General features: G+C 49.1%; 1 protein-coding gene across 1 annotated transcript; it reads left to right on the top strand.

The window, feature by feature from the left end:
• Window positions 1-2,140: 2,140 nt before the first annotated feature.
• Window positions 2,141-16,174, top strand: NUDC (nuclear distribution C, dynein complex regulator). Its single transcript, XM_041767972.1, has 9 exons — window positions 2,141-2,342; window positions 4,439-4,516; window positions 12,830-13,033; window positions 13,123-13,188; window positions 13,999-14,118; window positions 14,195-14,389; window positions 15,239-15,322; window positions 15,405-15,523; window positions 15,903-16,174. The coding sequence occupies exons 1-9, from the start codon at window positions 2,262-2,264 to the stop codon at window positions 15,952-15,954; spliced, it is 999 nt and encodes a 332-aa protein (XP_041623906.1). The 5' UTR covers window positions 2,141-2,261; the 3' UTR covers window positions 15,955-16,174.
• The last annotated feature ends 124 nt before the right edge of the window (window positions 16,175-16,298 follow it).

Genomic DNA, 16,298 nt, shown 5'->3' with positions numbered 1-16,298 from the left:
GTTCAGTGGTATTAGGTACATTCACATTGTTGTGCAACCATTGCCACCATCCATCTCGAGAACTTTTTCATCTTCCCAAAGCCATGTGAGTTTTGAGATACCTATCGGATCATCAAGTGGAGTTTCCAGGAGGTAGTCAGATAGAAGAACCAGGAGCTTAGGTGAGCTCTGGGCCAGAGATATCATGAGATTACCTAAGGAGAAAGTGTAGAGAGGGAAGAGGAGAGAGCAAAGGACAGAGCCACCAGCATTTTAGTAAATGTCTAGGTGGTGCAGGACACTAAGAGTGTTAGTGCAGTGGGAAGAAAACCAGGTCACTGTGGTAACACAGAAGCTCTATTGGGTTGCTAGAGCTGTATAATAAAATACCATAGACTCTGTGACTTCAACAGCATAAACTTATTTTCTCAGCTCAGGAGGCTGGAAGTCCAAGAACAAGGTGTTTGCTTTCTCCACGTCCTCTCTTTGTCTTGTGGAAGGCTGCTACCCATGGCCTTTCCTCTGTGTACCTATGATTTCCTAGGGATCTCTCCCTCTTCTTGTAAGGACACTCTTTCATATGGGATTAGGGCCCCACCTGCTTATGAATTAATTTCACTTTAATTACCTCTTTAAGTGGCTCTTGGTCCAAAACGTCACATTGGGGGCTTCAGCATATGAATTTCGGGGAACACAATTCCATCCAGATCAGAAGCCTAAAGAAAAAAAAAGTGTGTCTAGAAGAAGGGGCAAACTGTGTCAAATGCAGCTGAGAAGTTGAGGAAGATAATGGGGCATCCGGGTGGCTCAGTGGTTGAGTGTCTGTCTGCCTTTGGCTCAGGTGGTGATCCCGAGGTCCTGGGATCCAGTCCCATGTCAGGCTCCCTACAGGGAGCCTGATTCTCCCTCTGCCTCTCTGTGTCTCTCATGAATAAATAAATAAAATCTTAAGAAAAAAAAAAAAAGAAGTTGAAGATAATTGTGGTTCATGCGCTTTGGCAAAAAAAGTCATTGTACCCTTTGCTAGAGTCTTTTCAGAAAAGGAAAGATGTTAGGTAACAAAGTGGAGAGACATGTAATCTTTTCAAGTTTTGCTGTGAGAACCGAAAACTGGCGTGGTAGGAGGAGAAAAGCAGGGGTCACAGAATAAAAAAAAAAAAAAAAGGGACATTAGAACAGGTTTGCAAATTGAAGGGAATGATCCAGAAGAAAGAAATCTGTGATGCAGGAGATTAAAAAAAGGATAAGGGGCGTGTCCCCGGGTGGCTCAGCGGTTTGGCGCCTGCCTTCAGCCTAGGGTGTGATCCTGGAGTCCCTCAATCGAGTCCCACATCGGGCTCCCTGCATGGAGCCTGCTTCTCCTTCTGCCTGTGTCCCTGCAGCTCTCTGTGTGTCTCTCATGGATAAATAATTTTTTTTTTTTAAAAAAGGATAATAACGAGGCTAGAATCCCTGAAAAGACTAAGATGATGAAATTCACTGCAAAAGTGGAGGGGTTGGCCATCTTTAGATGGCTGGGATGTGTCCCCCACTAACGGGAGTGAAGGTGGAATACAGCAACCATTACGTAATTTGCAGAGCCCAGTACAAAACGTGCTGTTTCTTGTTCAAAAATTTAGATTTTCAGGACTGCATCAGAAGAACATTAAAGCCAAGCACGGAGCCCTTCCAAGACGGACGCCCGCGCTACAGTACGGTTTGTAATCCCACGAAGCTGGTTCTGGCGAGTATGCTGTGACGACGGAGGTAGGCTGTCCTTTGGGCCAGCCCAGGCTCCCTTCTGGGCCTGCACTGCCTCATGGAAGCGCTGGAGAAGAAGACGAAGGACACGTTCAGCCCCGCCCTTCTTCAGGCTGGTAAGTCACTTTCAAGGAGGAGGCGCAGAGTTTGTCCCTTCTTAACTTCGAACCCGCCAGATTCGTAGCTCAGGGTTTTCTGGAAGGCTCCAAAGCATCTGGTGACCATAGCAACTCACGCCAAACTCCGGATCCCTCAGCTCCGCCCACCGCTTCCTGAACGGGCCCGTCGATTGGCTCAGCGGGCGGACCAATCGTGGGAGACGCGGGCTGTTTGCCGCGCGGTCAATGGTCGCGGGCCAGGAGGGAGGCGGGAAGAGAGGGCGGGAGGGCGGGACCGGCCGGCGCGGCGCGTGCGTGTTTCCGGCTCCGCTGCGGAAGGCGGACGGCTGGAGCGGTTGGGCCGGACGCGACTCTAAGGAGCCGGGAGAACGCGGGACGCGAGCTCGGAGCTGGGCCCTAGGAGTGTGGCGAGAGGCGGGCGCGATGGGCGGAGAGCAGGAGGAGGAGCGGTTCGACGGCATGTTGCTGGCCATGGCGCAGCAGCACGAGGGCGGCGTGCAGGAGGTAACGGCCCGCGCGGCGTCGGCCTGGCCTGCTCCTACGGCGCTCGCCCACCCGCGCGGCGCTGGCACGCTCCCTCCGCTTCCCTGCCTTCGGGGGCCGAGATCCACCTCTGGGCCTCGCGGGTTCCTGGGACCCGCCTCCATCTCCGCGCGCCCCCAGCTTCCGGTCTGGCCTCCCCGCCGCCCTTAAGGCCTCAGTCGTTTCTTTGCTGGCCCCCCCGGCGCCACTCAGGAGTTCCTGTCTTAGCAACTCCTGCGTCTCCGAACGCGGCCCTGGAAAACCCGCAGCGCCCCCCTTAGCCCGTCCCCCCGCTCTCACACATGCTTCCGGCCTCGTATCCCTACTAATGGCAGCCCCCGAAGAGCACTTCTTAGGATGAACCATCCCAGACTTTGGCATTTGCATCTACCAAGACCTGGACCGAGCTGACGAATGCTTGTGGGGGGGGTGCGGGGGTGGGGCGGGGCGATGTTAGCACGTGGTCCTTTCAGGCCTAGAATGGGGAATAGGAAGCCTGGGTTCACCATTTATCTCCACCACCTACCAGCAAGGGGCCTTTCCACATCAGCAAGCCTCAGTTCCTTTTGTCTTTGAGGCAGCCACAAGTCTCTTCTGAGTAGTGAGGAGAGTAGTGTCTTGAAGTAAAGGACAGTAAGGAATTCACAATAAGCAGGTTTGTTCATTCAGCAAATATTTGTTGAGTGATGTGTGTCAGATACTCACCGGATTGGGTCCTGGGTGTATATGTGAGCAGAAGTCTATCCTTGCCCTGATGGAGCTTGGAAAGACCCTTTCAAAAGCACAGTTCATGCGTACTGACCACACATAACACAAAGACGTACTGGTATAGATGCTGGAGTTTGTTTTTTTGACCCAAACCATGGAAAGTTAGAAGTAGAAAAGCCTATCAGGATCAGTTCCAAAACTCTAATTCTGAAGAGGAACTGAAGGAACTTGCCTCAGATCACCCAGCAGGTTCCTGAATTAGGACCAGATTCCTTAGGCCAGTGTGCTGGTTCTGTGTCTCACTGGGAGCAAGTTTTCTTTGAGCTTTCCATTCCCATTCTTTTAGCTGGGCACCGGTGGAGACCAAGGACTCTCAAGCCCCTTGAGGTGGTAAGAGTTACTACTTTGCTTGTGTGTAGTTTCCCTCTCCCACCCTCCTAAATTGTTGATCCCAAATAGGATTCGGAGTGAGTTCATTTTTGAATGAATCAAAAAATTATCTAGAAGTAGAAACTCAAACCATGAAGATAAAGTCTAGCATCAGACTTAGAACCACTCATTTGGGCAAGTAAAAGGGCTTGTATATGCTAACTCTAGATCACCACTAGATCATTTCATTCAGCAGATTTACTGAGCATATACACTGAGCCAGATCTGATGTCAGGCTTTGGGGATGTAGACAGAATAAGCCATAGTTCATGGTACCTATGTATGAATCGTTCACTCTGGCTGGAGGTCTCTTGCTCTGGGCCAGACATTGCTAAGGCCCTCACCTCCATTATCATTTAATTCTCACAAGATCCCTAGAAATAGGCCCGGCTGCTATTTCTCTTTTAGAGTTAAGAAACTTCTCTAAGGTGACAGCTAATATATTATCAGTCTGATAATCAAACCCATGTGCTTAATTAACCACTTGGATACTTTACTGTACCAGCCAGAGTTAGTTGGTTTTAACCTTTGAAGTGGCTTCCCTCTTTTTGGCTCTGCCCTAGTAACTCAGCCAGTGCCAGTCTGGATGGACTTTTCACTGTCTGGAAGGAAAGCTGGGCCTAGGTGTTTCAAGCCCTGGATGCAGAGGAGTGTTCTGTATCCTTAGGCTGTTTCTAGACCCACAAGGAATGTGAAACACAGGCACACATACACAGGAGATGGAAATCTGCCTTTCAGGCCACCTAAATCAGGTGAGGTTAGGCCTCCTAGTGGAGGTAACTAAAGTAGGGCCTGCTGGGGAGCCTGTCTTGTCCAATGAGAGGCTCAGGAGGAAACTACCAAGTTTCTGACTCCCTCCTGGACTAGGTAGGATCTGGTTTCTGGGCAGCTGAGGGCTCCCTGGGGGCATCTCCGCAGCTTCAGTCTTCTCTGTTTTCCAGCTTGTGAACACTTTCTTCAGCTTCCTTCGGCGCAAAACAGATTTTTTTGTTGGAGGAGAAGAGGGGATGGCAGAGAAGGTGAGTGTTGGGGCCTGCTGTCCCTTTGGAACCTGTTTCTTCATAAGGAAAGCATATGTAATCTTCCTTTGGCATTATAACAACCTTCAGGGAAAGTAAAATGCCAAGGGTAAAGAGTCAGGGAAAGGAAGCAAGCTGTCATGTATTGAAGCCCCTCTCCTTGCCAGGTACTTTATCTACTCCTATTTCCTGTGATCCTTTAGCAGCTTGAGAAGGCCAGGTGTTATTATTCCCATTTTGCAAATGAAATTGGCTCAAGGGGTGTTTGGCACTTTGTCCAAAGTCCTTTTTTTTTTTTTTTTTTTAAGCTTTATTATTTGAGAGAGCGAGAGAGGGCGAGAGCATGTGCATTCATGCATGCACATGAGCTGGGTAGGAAGGGTAGAGGGAAAGGGAGTCTTGAGCAGAATGTGGAGCTTGATGCCAGGTTTGATCTCACAACCCTGAGATCACAACCTGAGCTGAAACCAAGAGTGGATACTTAACCAACTGTGCCACTCAGGGAGTAGGATTTTGTATAAGATCTTGAGCTGAATTGTAGAAGAGCCAGGGTTCAAACCAGAGTCTGTTGTCAGACTACGTTCTGCCCGACACCATGCTTCCTGGTTCCTTTTCCATTGAGGAGGTTTTATCTAATTACCTAGCTGGAGATGAGAGTGGAAATTGAGCTTAGAAAACAAATACAGGAAAACTTAAAACCATCTAATCCCAGTCTTCCCAGATACTGTGACCCAAAGTTCATAGATTTGGGGATTGCATTTTGTGCTACAGGCTCTGAGACCTTGAACTTCCTTTTGATTCGTTAGGTTGTAATTATATTTTTGAAGATTGGTAAGTCATGAAAATGGTAAGTCATGAAAATGTTACCTCACTGAACAAATATTTTTAGGACCTGATGTTTGTTTTTACCTAAAGAGACATAGTAACAAGAAGGAGTTTTGCAAACTGCTTTCTGTGGCTTCAGGGGTCGGACAAACTGGAGTGCTCTATACTGGATCTTAATGATCTGAGGCTACTCTGTCATAGACACACTAGCCCGGACATGGAGAGTCCCGAGATCTTGGCTAAGCTGTATGGCTTTGTTGATTTCCCACTAGTTCTCTGGTCCTTTCATTTTTTTTTTTTTTTTAAGATTTATTTATTTATTCATTCAGAGAGCGAGAGAGAGGCAGAGACAAAGGCAGAGGGAGAAGCAGGCTCCATGCAGGAAGCCCGATGCGGGACTCGATCCCGGGTCTCCAGGATCACACCCCGGGCTGCAGGCGGCGCTAAACCGCTGCACCACCAGGGCTACCCCAGGTCCTTTCAATCTACATGTCTGCAAAATGGAAGAAGGTAGACTTACCTGTAGGCCACTTCTGGCTCAAATATTCTTCCTGTGTTAGTACCAGCACCTCTTTTTTTTTTTTTTAAAGATTTTATTTGTTCATGAGAGACACAGAGGCAGAGAGAGACACAGGCAGAGAGAGACACAGGCAGAGGGAGAAGCTGGCTCCCTGTGGGGAGCCTGATGCGAGACTCGATCCTGGGACTCCGGGACCATGCCTGAAGCTGAAGGCAGACTCTCAACCACTGAGCCACCCAGGCATCCCAGCACCAGCACTTTTTGTTTTTCTGTGGGCCAGACTGCATAGTAGTAGTCATTTATTCATTCACTCAGTGAATATTTATTGAACACCTAATGCTTTGTTTGGTAGGTATTAAGCCAGACCCTTTAGAATAAAGAGGTGAATACAGAAATGGTCTTTGTGTACTTGGATCTCACAGTGTAGCACCCTGCCCCCATCCCCTAAAAAGTGAAGTTATGGGTGTTAGGGAGAAGTCCTGGAAGCATTAAATGGAGACTAACCTATGCTGAGGGCTCAAGGGAGACTTTGTGAGATAGTGGTACTCGAAGTATGAAGGATGAGTAAGAGCTGGACGAAGAGAGTGTTGAGTGATACGAGGAAGTGGTATTGGGGTGCCTGGGCAGCTCAGTTGGTTAAGTGTCTGACTCTTGGATTTGGCTCGGGTTGTGAGATTGAGCCCCATATCGAGTTCTGTGCTTAGCCAGGAATCTGCTTGACATGGTCTCTCTCCCTCTACTCCTCCCCCCACCTATCAATCAATCAATAAAATCTTAAAAAAAAAGGAAGTGGTATCTTACAAGTGTGGGGTGATATAACCACCACATATTGGATGTCTGCTGGTCCGTCTTAGACCTTGTCATGCTCCTTGGTTCTTTGTTTCGTAGAAACAAAGCTCTTTCCCAGGTGGTTGATCAGACCCTTGGGCTGGCAGAAACATATCCAGCTTTCCTACCTGGTCTCTGTTTGTAGCACAATAACTTTTATATTGAGTGCCTACTGTGTACAGGCCACCACATACAACATTTTCAAGTGCACTAGTTAGGAGCATGGGCTCCGGAGTCAGGCAGGTATGAGTTGGAATCCCAGTTCCCCATCCCTTCCTTGACAACTGTGTGGCATTGGGTGAATCCTTTTTTCTCTGAGCCTCACTTTTTCTTACCTGTAAAGAAGTCTTAATCATTACCTTACAGGGCTATTGGGAGGATAAAAAGAAGTCATGGAGATGAAGTGGGTGGCGTTTGAGAATACAAGTTCATGGTCCTTTTTTTTTTTTTTTTTTTTTTAAGATTTATTGATTTATTTTAAAGAGTCCATGAGGGGAGGGGTAGAGGAAGAGGTAGAGAAGCAAACTCCGGGCAGCCCCGGTGGCTGGGCAGCCCCGGTGGCTGGGCAGCCCCGGTGGCGCAGCGGTTTGGCGCCGCCTGCAGCCCGGGGTGTGATCCTGGAGACCCGGGATCGAGTCCCGCATCGGGCTTCCTGCATGGAGCCTGCTTCTCCCTCTGCCTGTGTCTCTGCCTCTCTCTCGCTCTCTCTGAATGAATAAATAAATAAATCTTTAAAAAAAAAAAAAGGAGAGAATGGGTGACGGGCACTGAGGTGGACACTTGATGGGATGAGCACTGGGTGTTTTTCTGTATGTTGGTAAATTGAACACCAATAAAAATTAATTTAAAAAAAAAAGAGAGAGAGAGAGAGAGAGAGAAGCAAACTCCCTCCTGAGTGGGGAGCCCAACGTGAGGCTCAGCCCCACAACTCCAAGATCGTGACCTGAGCTGCAGTCAAGAGTGGGACGCCCAACCAACTGAGCCACAAGTTCATGATCCTTTTTTTTTTTTTTAAGATTTATTTATTTATTTGTGATAAGAGAGAGAGAGAGAGAGAGAGGCAGAGACACAGGAGGAGGGAGAAGCAGGCTCCATGCCAGGAGCCCGACGTGGGACTCAATCCCAGGACTCCAGGATCGCACCCTGGGCCAAAGGCAGACGCTAAACTGCTGAGCCACCCAGGGATCCTCCTCCTTTTTTGAACCTCTTGGGGCCAGATGTGTTTGGGGATTTAGAATTCTTTGGATTAAAAAAAAAAAAAAAAAAAGAATTCTTTGGATTTTAGGAGGTGACATAGTTACATATACTATACTTACAGTAGTTTGTTAACAGTGGAGTAATGTATGTAATGTATGCTCCATGAGTTAGGAGCAGCATCCTGTAAAGAAGCATTAGTATTTCTGTAGAGAAATGTATATCAATATTCTTACCAAGTGGGAGATATGAAGACTATAATACCTTCATGTCGCAAGCTTCTAAGTCCAAAAACACTTTTATATTTTTTTTATAGCTTTTGAGCTAGGAATTATGGATAAAGGATTGTGGATTTGAGGAAAGCCATATGATCAAATCAGTGTTATTGACATAGGAAGAGACAAATGGAACAGTGAAACAGAATAGAGAACCCAGAAAAAGTCTAACACAGGAGAATTCAGTATATGCTAGAGTAATTCAGTTCCGTACCCAAAAGATGATTAAGTCGTTGCTGCTACAACTGGCTGTTTTTCTATAAAGAACCAAAAGTATACCATCTGTTTTATTCATATGTAAAAATAAATTGCAGACCAAGAAGGGTCTAGTAAGGAAAGCTAGGAAACCGTATGATCTTAATGTGGAGGAGGCTTTGCAAGATTACAAACCTGGAAGCTGGGGCACCGGGGTGGCTCAATGGTTGAGTTCTGCCTTTGGCTCAGGTCATAATCCCAGGGTTCTGAGATTGGGTCCTGCATCAGGCCCCCCATGGGGAGCCTGCATCTCCCTCTGCCTGTGTCTCTGCCTCTCTGTCTCCCATAAATGAATAAATAAAATCTTAAAAAAAAAAAAAAAGGAAAGAAACCTGGAGGCCATAAGGGAAAAAGTAGCTTTTTACCTCTTTAAACATTAAAGATTTTGTGGGTCTGACAAAAGAGACAGTTCATTGGAAAACCATAGATTTGGAAAAAATGTTCAGTGCAGAGGACAGAAAATTTAATGACTGATTCAATATGCAGGAACTCTTGTAAATTGACAAGAAAAGGATAAACAGAAAAATAGGCCATTCCAAGAGCAGATCCAAAGAAATTTGAAAAGATCTCCAATTTGACTAGTAATCAAGGAAATCTAGGAGAAATAAACAGTGATATGCCCCTTTTTTCCTGCCAAACTGACAAATAGAACCCCCCCCCTCCCCGAAACCAGTTCTTAACAGGGCTGTGGAGAAAAGGGTAATCTTCAGATATTTCTGGTAAAAGTGAATTATTGTGGCTCTTTAAAAATATTTTATTATAAAAGATGCTCAGCATCATTAATCAGAGAAATACAAACAAAAGCATGCTGAAATATCACCTCACACCCATTAGAATGGTTTCTGTAAAAAACCAGGAAACTCCCAAGTGTTGGCGAGGGTGCGGATAAATTGGCACGTTTGTGCATTGTTGATGGGAATATAAAATGGTGCAGCTGCTGTAGGAAACAGCATGGCACTTCATCAAAAATTAAAAATAGAACTACTATATGGTCCAGCAGTCCTGCTTTTAGGTACATACCCAAAAGATTTGAAAGCAGGTTCTTGAGAGATTTGTACATCCATGTTATAGCAGCATTATGCACAGAGCCAAAAGATGGAAGCAATCCAAGCATCCATCAATGGATGAGTAAATAGTGTCGTATATATGTATAATGGATCTAAGGGAATATTATTCAGCCTTTTTTTTTAAGATTATTTATTTATTTATTCATGATAGTCACAGAGAGAGGAGAGAGAGGCAGAGACACAGACAGAGGGAGAAGCAGGCTCCATGCCAGGAGACTGACGCGGTACTCAATCCCGGGATTCCGGGATCGCGCCCTGGACCAAAGGCAGGCGCTAAACCGCTGCGCCACCCAGGGATCCTCTATTGTTCAGTCTTTTAAAGGAAGACACACACATAAGAGCACTCATTGAGGGGATCCCTGGGTGGCGCAGCGGTTTGGCGCCTGCCTTTGGCCCAGGGCGCAATCCTGGAGACCTGGGATCAAATCCCACGTCGGGCTCCCGGTGCATGGAGCCTGCTTCTCCCTCTGCCTGTGTCTCTGCCTCTCTCTCTCTCTCTCTCTCTCTGTGTGTGTGACTATCATAAAAAAAAAAAAAAAAAAAAAAAAAACTCATTGAATGATTTCATTTATATGAAGTTCTAGAACAGGAGTGTGTGTTCTCTCTTTCAGATGTGTTGGGTTACACTGCCCCACCCCAGCCCCTGCCATATTCAGGTTAAATATCTCTCAGTGTCTCTTCTGGCGAGGCTGATGGGGACCACTCTACTCCCTGATCATCCGGCCTAGGTCAGGGAAAGCCTGTGTTCAGGTATGCCCATTTAACAGTCTGAGACCTGTCTTCTAGAACTAGCCCAACTGTCCTTATCCCTTCCCCACTCTGCTGGGCTGTGGTTCTTGAAGAGGTGTCCAGTGACAGATGCTTGGCTGTCTGACAGCCTGCCAGTTGACAACACTGAGTAGGCTATACATCACCAGGGGTCTCTGCCTGGGGCTGGGCCTAGGTAAAGCTGGGAGGAGGAGATTGGGAGGAGGGGTCAGAGGCTGCTCTGATTGGCCCTTGGATGTGCCTGGTGGTTCAGCTCTGCCCTCAACTAACCTCCAGGAGCTGGGAAGGAACAGGACAAATGGGATGTAACATGATTCACTGGAGCTGGGAGAGGGAGGGCCCTGCTCCCGCCTCCCCTTGGCCACTGGTTGGCAAATGGCTTGAGTTCAAGGTCTTCCTGATTAGGGATTTGGGACCAAGGCCCTGTGGTGGAACAGCATCTGCTGGCGTAATTGTCTCATGACTGATTCTATTGATAGCAGAATGGCCTGCGGGTGACCCACTTATTTTTCATACGCACCCCATTTTGTTAACTCATTTGGTTTGGGAGATGCTTTGGGCGCCGTTCAGCCTTGCAAAGTATGGAATTACCATAGTGTGGCATGAGGTTGGGAGTTCGAGGTAGCAGGAAGAATTGACATCAAATGGATAAGAAGCCAGGGGACATTTACCAGAACCTACGTCTAGGAGTCCATTCGTGACTTTGGTGACCCTGAGCCCCACCTAGGTCTCTCAGCTCTTGCAGACCCTTTCCTCCCTCCAGCTGTGGCTCAGAGATGTTTGGAAGATGGTATTGACCATCTGATTGACCACTGATCATGTGCTGAGTGCTCTGCAAGGCCTCTTCCAGGTGTGTGGGCTGACACGGTTGGGCTTTCTGTGTTGGATGTATTCCTGAGCCTACTGAAGGTGAAGAGATGACATTCTGGAGACATTGGAACTAGTCCTAGAGGATGAATGGGAGATTGCCGGGTGACCTGGGAGTAGGGACAAGGACATTCTAGGCAAAGAACAGCTTATGCAAGATTGCTTTTGAAAATAATGAAATAGAAGCACAGAGTGATGACCTCAGGGTCACACAGGTACAAGGAATAGTCCGGGAACTCCAGTCTAGGTGTGACTCTCATGTCTGCTTGAGACTTGGGCAGGAGGGCTTGTTAAAAATACAGATTGGGACACCTGGGTGGCTCAGTGGTTGAGCATCTGCCTTTGGCTCAGAGCGTGATCCTGGAGTCCCGAGATTAAGTCCCACATCGGGCTTCCTGCATGGAGCCCGCTTCTCTCTCTACCTATGTCTCTGCCTCTCTCTTTATGTGTCTCTCTTGAATAAATAAATAAAATCTTTAAAAAGAAATACAGATTGCTGGGGCACTGGGGTGGCTTAGAGAGTTAAGTGGCCTGGCTGACTGTTGATATCAGCTCAGGTCAGGATCTCAGCCTCCCTGTGTTGGGCTTCATTCTCAGCAGGGAGTCTGCTTCAGGATTCTTCCTCTGCCCCCCTCCCTCTGCTTACACACAGATGCTCTCTCTCTCCAAATAAAATAAGTCTTAAAATATATATATATGCTGCTGAGCCCTACCCAGAATGTCTGATGCAGTAAGTCTGAAGCAGGGCCAAAGTTTAGGATTTCTAGCAAATTCTGGGTGATGCTGGTGCTGTAGGTGTGGGGTACCACATTTGGAGACCTGTTGGTATAAACAGGTGAGCCGTCTCTCCCACTGCATTTTTTATAGCAGAGAATGTGCTGTCCCCTCGCCCGATCAACTGACACTGGTTTAGCCTCAACCAGGCAAGGGATATTGGGCAGCTAACACTTAGTATGTGGCTGTGATATGGCAGGGACTGTGCCAGCTTCTTGGTAAGTGTCATGTTCAATCCTCATTACAGGTGGGAAAATAGGGCTTAAAAAGTGTCAAAGTTGTTCACTTGTCCAAGGCCACACAACCAGATAGTGACAGTGGCAGTAGTATAGTAGCTCTTGGGCAGCAGGGAGGCCAGCCAGCAGGATGCAGGTTGGAAGCATCCTGGGGAGATAGTGGGAGAGGAAGGATTTGACATTGTTGGCCTGTAGGCTGAGGAGAGGAGGAACCTAAGCTCCTCCCTCAAGAAAGCTATTTCTGACTCCCTGCTACCATGGCAGTCCTGGGTGCAGTGCTGAGTGCTGCAGGGCTGGGCCTGCCATCGTGGAGATGGGTACATGTGGGTAAGAGATCAGTCAGGAGCTGGGCAGTGTGGGCCTGTGAGCTCAGGAGAGGCCTCTCAGGCGGAGGCTGGAGTAATAGCTCATGTGTAACAGCCTGGGTTAGAACTCAGCTTGTCCGACTTCACTGTCCCTTTTTTTTTGTCAATAGGTTTTTTTTTTTTTAAGTAGCCACTGTTTATCCCTCCAGGTACTTTGCAGGTATTCTCATCATAGCTTTGAGATGCGTGTGTACAGTGTGATCCCCGTTTTATAGACGAGGAACTGAGGTTCTGAGTACAGTGCCTTGCCCAGGTACCCTAGCACATGGAGGTGGGACTCTAGGCCTTGGAACACTGGCCACTGCTCCAGTGCCTCATCGCCTTCTCTCCCTTCCCCAGCTCATCACACAGACCTTCAACCACCATAACCAGCTGGCACAGAAGGCCCGACGGGAGAAGAGAGCTCGGCAGGAGACTGAACGGCGGGAGAAGGCCGAGAGGGCAGCCAGGCTGGCCAAAGAGGCCAAATCAGAGACCTCTGGGCCCCAGATCAAGGAGCTGACTGATGAGGAGGCAGAGAGGCTGCAGCTGGAGATTGACCAGGTAAGAGTGGGCTCCCCCAGCCCTGTCCCCATCCCCATTGGCACTGGCAGTGAGGATACTCTTTCCAACTGCTGTGCCCTTTGCCACAGAAAAAGGACGCAGAGAATCATGAGGCTCAGCTCAAGAATGGCAGCCTTGGCTCACCAGGGAAGCAGGTGAGATGGACTGGGAGTGCCTGAGACTAGTCAGGACTTGGGAACTTCCAGGGACCTTCTAGCCTTTCTCTATCTCTGGAATGCCTTCCCTTATGCCTTCTCCCTCAGTTTTGGGGGTCCTTCCCACACTTCAAGATCCCACTCATAGACATTGGACCACAAGACCAGGTTTGAGAAAAAAAGGAAAAAACCCTGGCCTTAAAGTCTTGGCAGGAGAGCCCAAGAGCCAGAGAGGGCAGTGCCTGGATAAGTATCATTCAGGTGGGCTGGGGTCACTAAGCCCAGCCTCACCCTCTGTGGTGGGCTGCTCTGATACATCTGGGGGATGTATCAGGGCTCTTCCCTCTGACTCAAGTCCAGCTTCCCAAACAATCCTTGGAGCATTCATTTGGCTTTCCAAAGTTTCTGGTTTGACACCACGGATGTCAACCCTACAGATACAGAAAAAGAAAATTGACCATTTGGCAGTCTGGTTTTATTTTAAAACAACTGTGCCCATGGCTGCCTTGTGACTTTGTTTTTGTGCTAAGCTTTCTTTCTGAGTCCCATGGCTTGGGTCCCTAGCTAGGTTTTGTGAGTCCATCTCTATCACTTTCCCCAGCTGTTTTTTTTTTCCACATGGTACGCTGTTCCTCTCAGCCAGAGATCAGAACCATTTTTTACCTTTGGCTCCCAGTGGGCCATGGAGTGGGCAGGGACCAGGTCTGTTTCATCTTGTGGCTGTATGCCCAGTGCCAGCCCTGGGCCTGGCTCAGTGGGGTTCAGTCTATGTCTGTCAGGTAAGTAGCTGAGCACCCCAACTGTGAGCAGGAGGCTGAGGAGGACGAGGAAGAGGAGGATGAGAAAGACAAAGGGAAACTAAAGCCCAACCTTGGCAACGGGGCGGACCTGCCCAATTACCGCTGGACCCAGACCTTGTCGGAGCTGGACGTAAGTGGCCAGGGCTAGGGTTTGGAGCTTAGGGAGCCAGGCTGGGGCTCCTTCTGACTTCTCCTGCTCCGTGCAGCTGGTCTTGCCCTTCCGTGTGAACTTCCGGCTGAAGGGGAAGGATGTGGTGGTGGACATCCATCGGCGGCACCTCCGGGTGGGGCTCAAGGGACAACCGGCGGTCATTGATGGGGAGCTCTACAATGAGGTGAAAGTGGAGGAGAGCTCGTGGCTCATTGAGGACGGCAAGGTGGTGACGGTGCATCTGGAGAAGGTGTGAGCGGCCTGGCCTCTTGGGTCTGCGTCTTGTTGGAGAAAGGAGGGGAGGGTTTCTGCTCATTCACTCAGGGACCCTGCTGGGGGCCTTGTAGACATATGAAATCAGCACAAGAGTTTTAATGTAGGTCTGTCCCGTTTTAAAGTCAGGAAAAGGGAAACTCAGAGATTTGCCAGGCTTCTCCCTCTAGGTTGGGATGGAATCAAAATTGAAAGTCTTTGGTACCAAAGCATCTTCCTTATGTTAGGTTTATACGTGCATTAAATTCAGCAAATAACTTGAAAACCTACTACATGCCACAGACTCTTCTAACTGCTGGTGAAAGAGCAATGGACAAAATGTAGAGAATTACCCTCAGAAAGCCTCTGCTCATTCCCGCAGTGATGGGACACAAGACACCAGTAAATAAACGTGGTGTCTATAAGGTGCCATTGGTCCAAGGGAGGCTTCCCCGGAACCTAAGGCCTGTCCGAGCCTACCTGCCTCTTCCTCACCTCTTGGTGCCCTTGTGTCTGCTGTTCCTCCCAACCAGGGTGCCCTGCCGTGCTTTTGATCAGCTGTGCTGAGTGTCCCTCAGGCCCGGCCGCCACTCTAACTTCTCTCCCCCTTCCCTGGACGCATAGCTCCCTCTGCACCTTATTTTTGCCTTGATGACACTGATTTGTAACGGTCAGCATGTTTCCCCCAGCCACTGCAGAGGGCAGAGACCTCTCCTGTCTGCACCCTGGGTCTCTACACAGGTCTTCACAGGTCTCAGGTGCAGGCTGTGGAGGAGAGTTGGGTTCTGGAAAGGCGGAGGGGTGGTTCCTAGGGTACAGAGGGAGTTACCTTCCCCCCCGCTCACAGATCAACAAGATGGAGTGGTGGAGCCGCTTGGTGTCCAGTGACCCTGAGATCAATACGAAGAAGATCAACCCTGAGAACTCCAAGGTGAGCCCTGGCTGGTCAGGGTGTGGGGTGGGGTGTGGATGGCCCCAGAGCTTCAGCTGTTCCTGTTACCGCCTGCCCTCAGCTGTCAGACCTGGACAGTGAGACCCGCAGCATGGTGGAAAAGATGATGTATGACCAGAGGCAGAAGTCCATGGGGCTGCCCACCTCAGATGAGCAGAAAAAGCAGGAGATTCTGAAGAAGTGAGCAATGCGGAGATGGGGGTTTGGGGGAGGCAGCTGTTGGGCCTGGACCTGGATGATAGTACTTAGTGGGTCATGGAGCGGGACACAGGAGCTGCCCTGCCCCTTCTGGGATGAGGTGGCTGGGTTTATGGATTTATAGTGTGAGCTTGCCTACTCTGGTCACTTTCTGAGGTCATCTTGAGGGCAGAGCCACCTCAGGGTAGGAAGGGATGACCCTGAGGTGCTACCAGTGCCTGGCCTGGCTCCAAGTTGCTCAGGGTTCTGAAGAAAATTAGACCTGATGTGGGGGAGCTACCTGATGTGGGGGAGCTGGGAGAAAGGGGCTAATTGTGTGGGACGGGACGGCCTGTTTTAGCTTCTTACTTTCGCTCCCCAGGTTCATGGATCAGCATCCGGAGATGGATTTTTCCAAGGCCAAATTCAACTAGTTCCTGTGTTTGCCTCCCTGAACTCTTGGGGCTGAGCCACCAGCCGTCCACCTTCTTTTCCTACCCTTCCCTGGGACTTGGGGGCCTTAAGGGTGGGGCAGGCATGGGACCCGCTCAGGCACACTGGTCCCAGGGCATCATGGGAGAAGGGGTGGGGCCTGGGGGGGTGCCTTATCTTCCCCAGTTGGCCTCCTGTTACACATTAAAACTATTTACTCCAGCTGTGTCTCCTCTTCCCTCTGGCCTTTCCTGGAGAGGGGGGGGGGGGGCAGGCCTCACTGTGCCTGCTGGGGGCCTGGAGTCCCTCCCAGATCCTGCCATGTGACCTGGAGCAAGTCCTTACA

Source organism: Vulpes lagopus, chromosome 8 (genome assembly GCF_018345385.1).
Source record: "Vulpes lagopus strain Blue_001 chromosome 8, ASM1834538v1, whole genome shotgun sequence".
Lineage (NCBI taxonomy): Eukaryota > Metazoa > Chordata > Mammalia > Carnivora > Canidae > Vulpes > Vulpes lagopus.
The sequence above is the reverse complement of the archived record's forward strand: the minus strand, read 5'-3'. Positions and strand labels throughout refer to the sequence as shown.

Coding starts and splice junctions, on each gene's coding strand:
- NUDC (XM_041767972.1), top strand. CDS start 2,262: ATGGGCGGAGAGCAGGAGGAGGAGCGGTTCGACGGCATGTTGCTGGCC. Junction 2,343..4,438: donor ACGAGGGCGGCGTGCAGGAG/GTAACGGCCCGC, acceptor TCTGTTTTCCAG/CTTGTGAACACTTTCTTCAG. Junction 13,189..13,998: donor TTGGCTCACCAGGGAAGCAG/GTGAGATGGACT, acceptor AACTGTGAGCAG/GAGGCTGAGGAGGACGAGGA.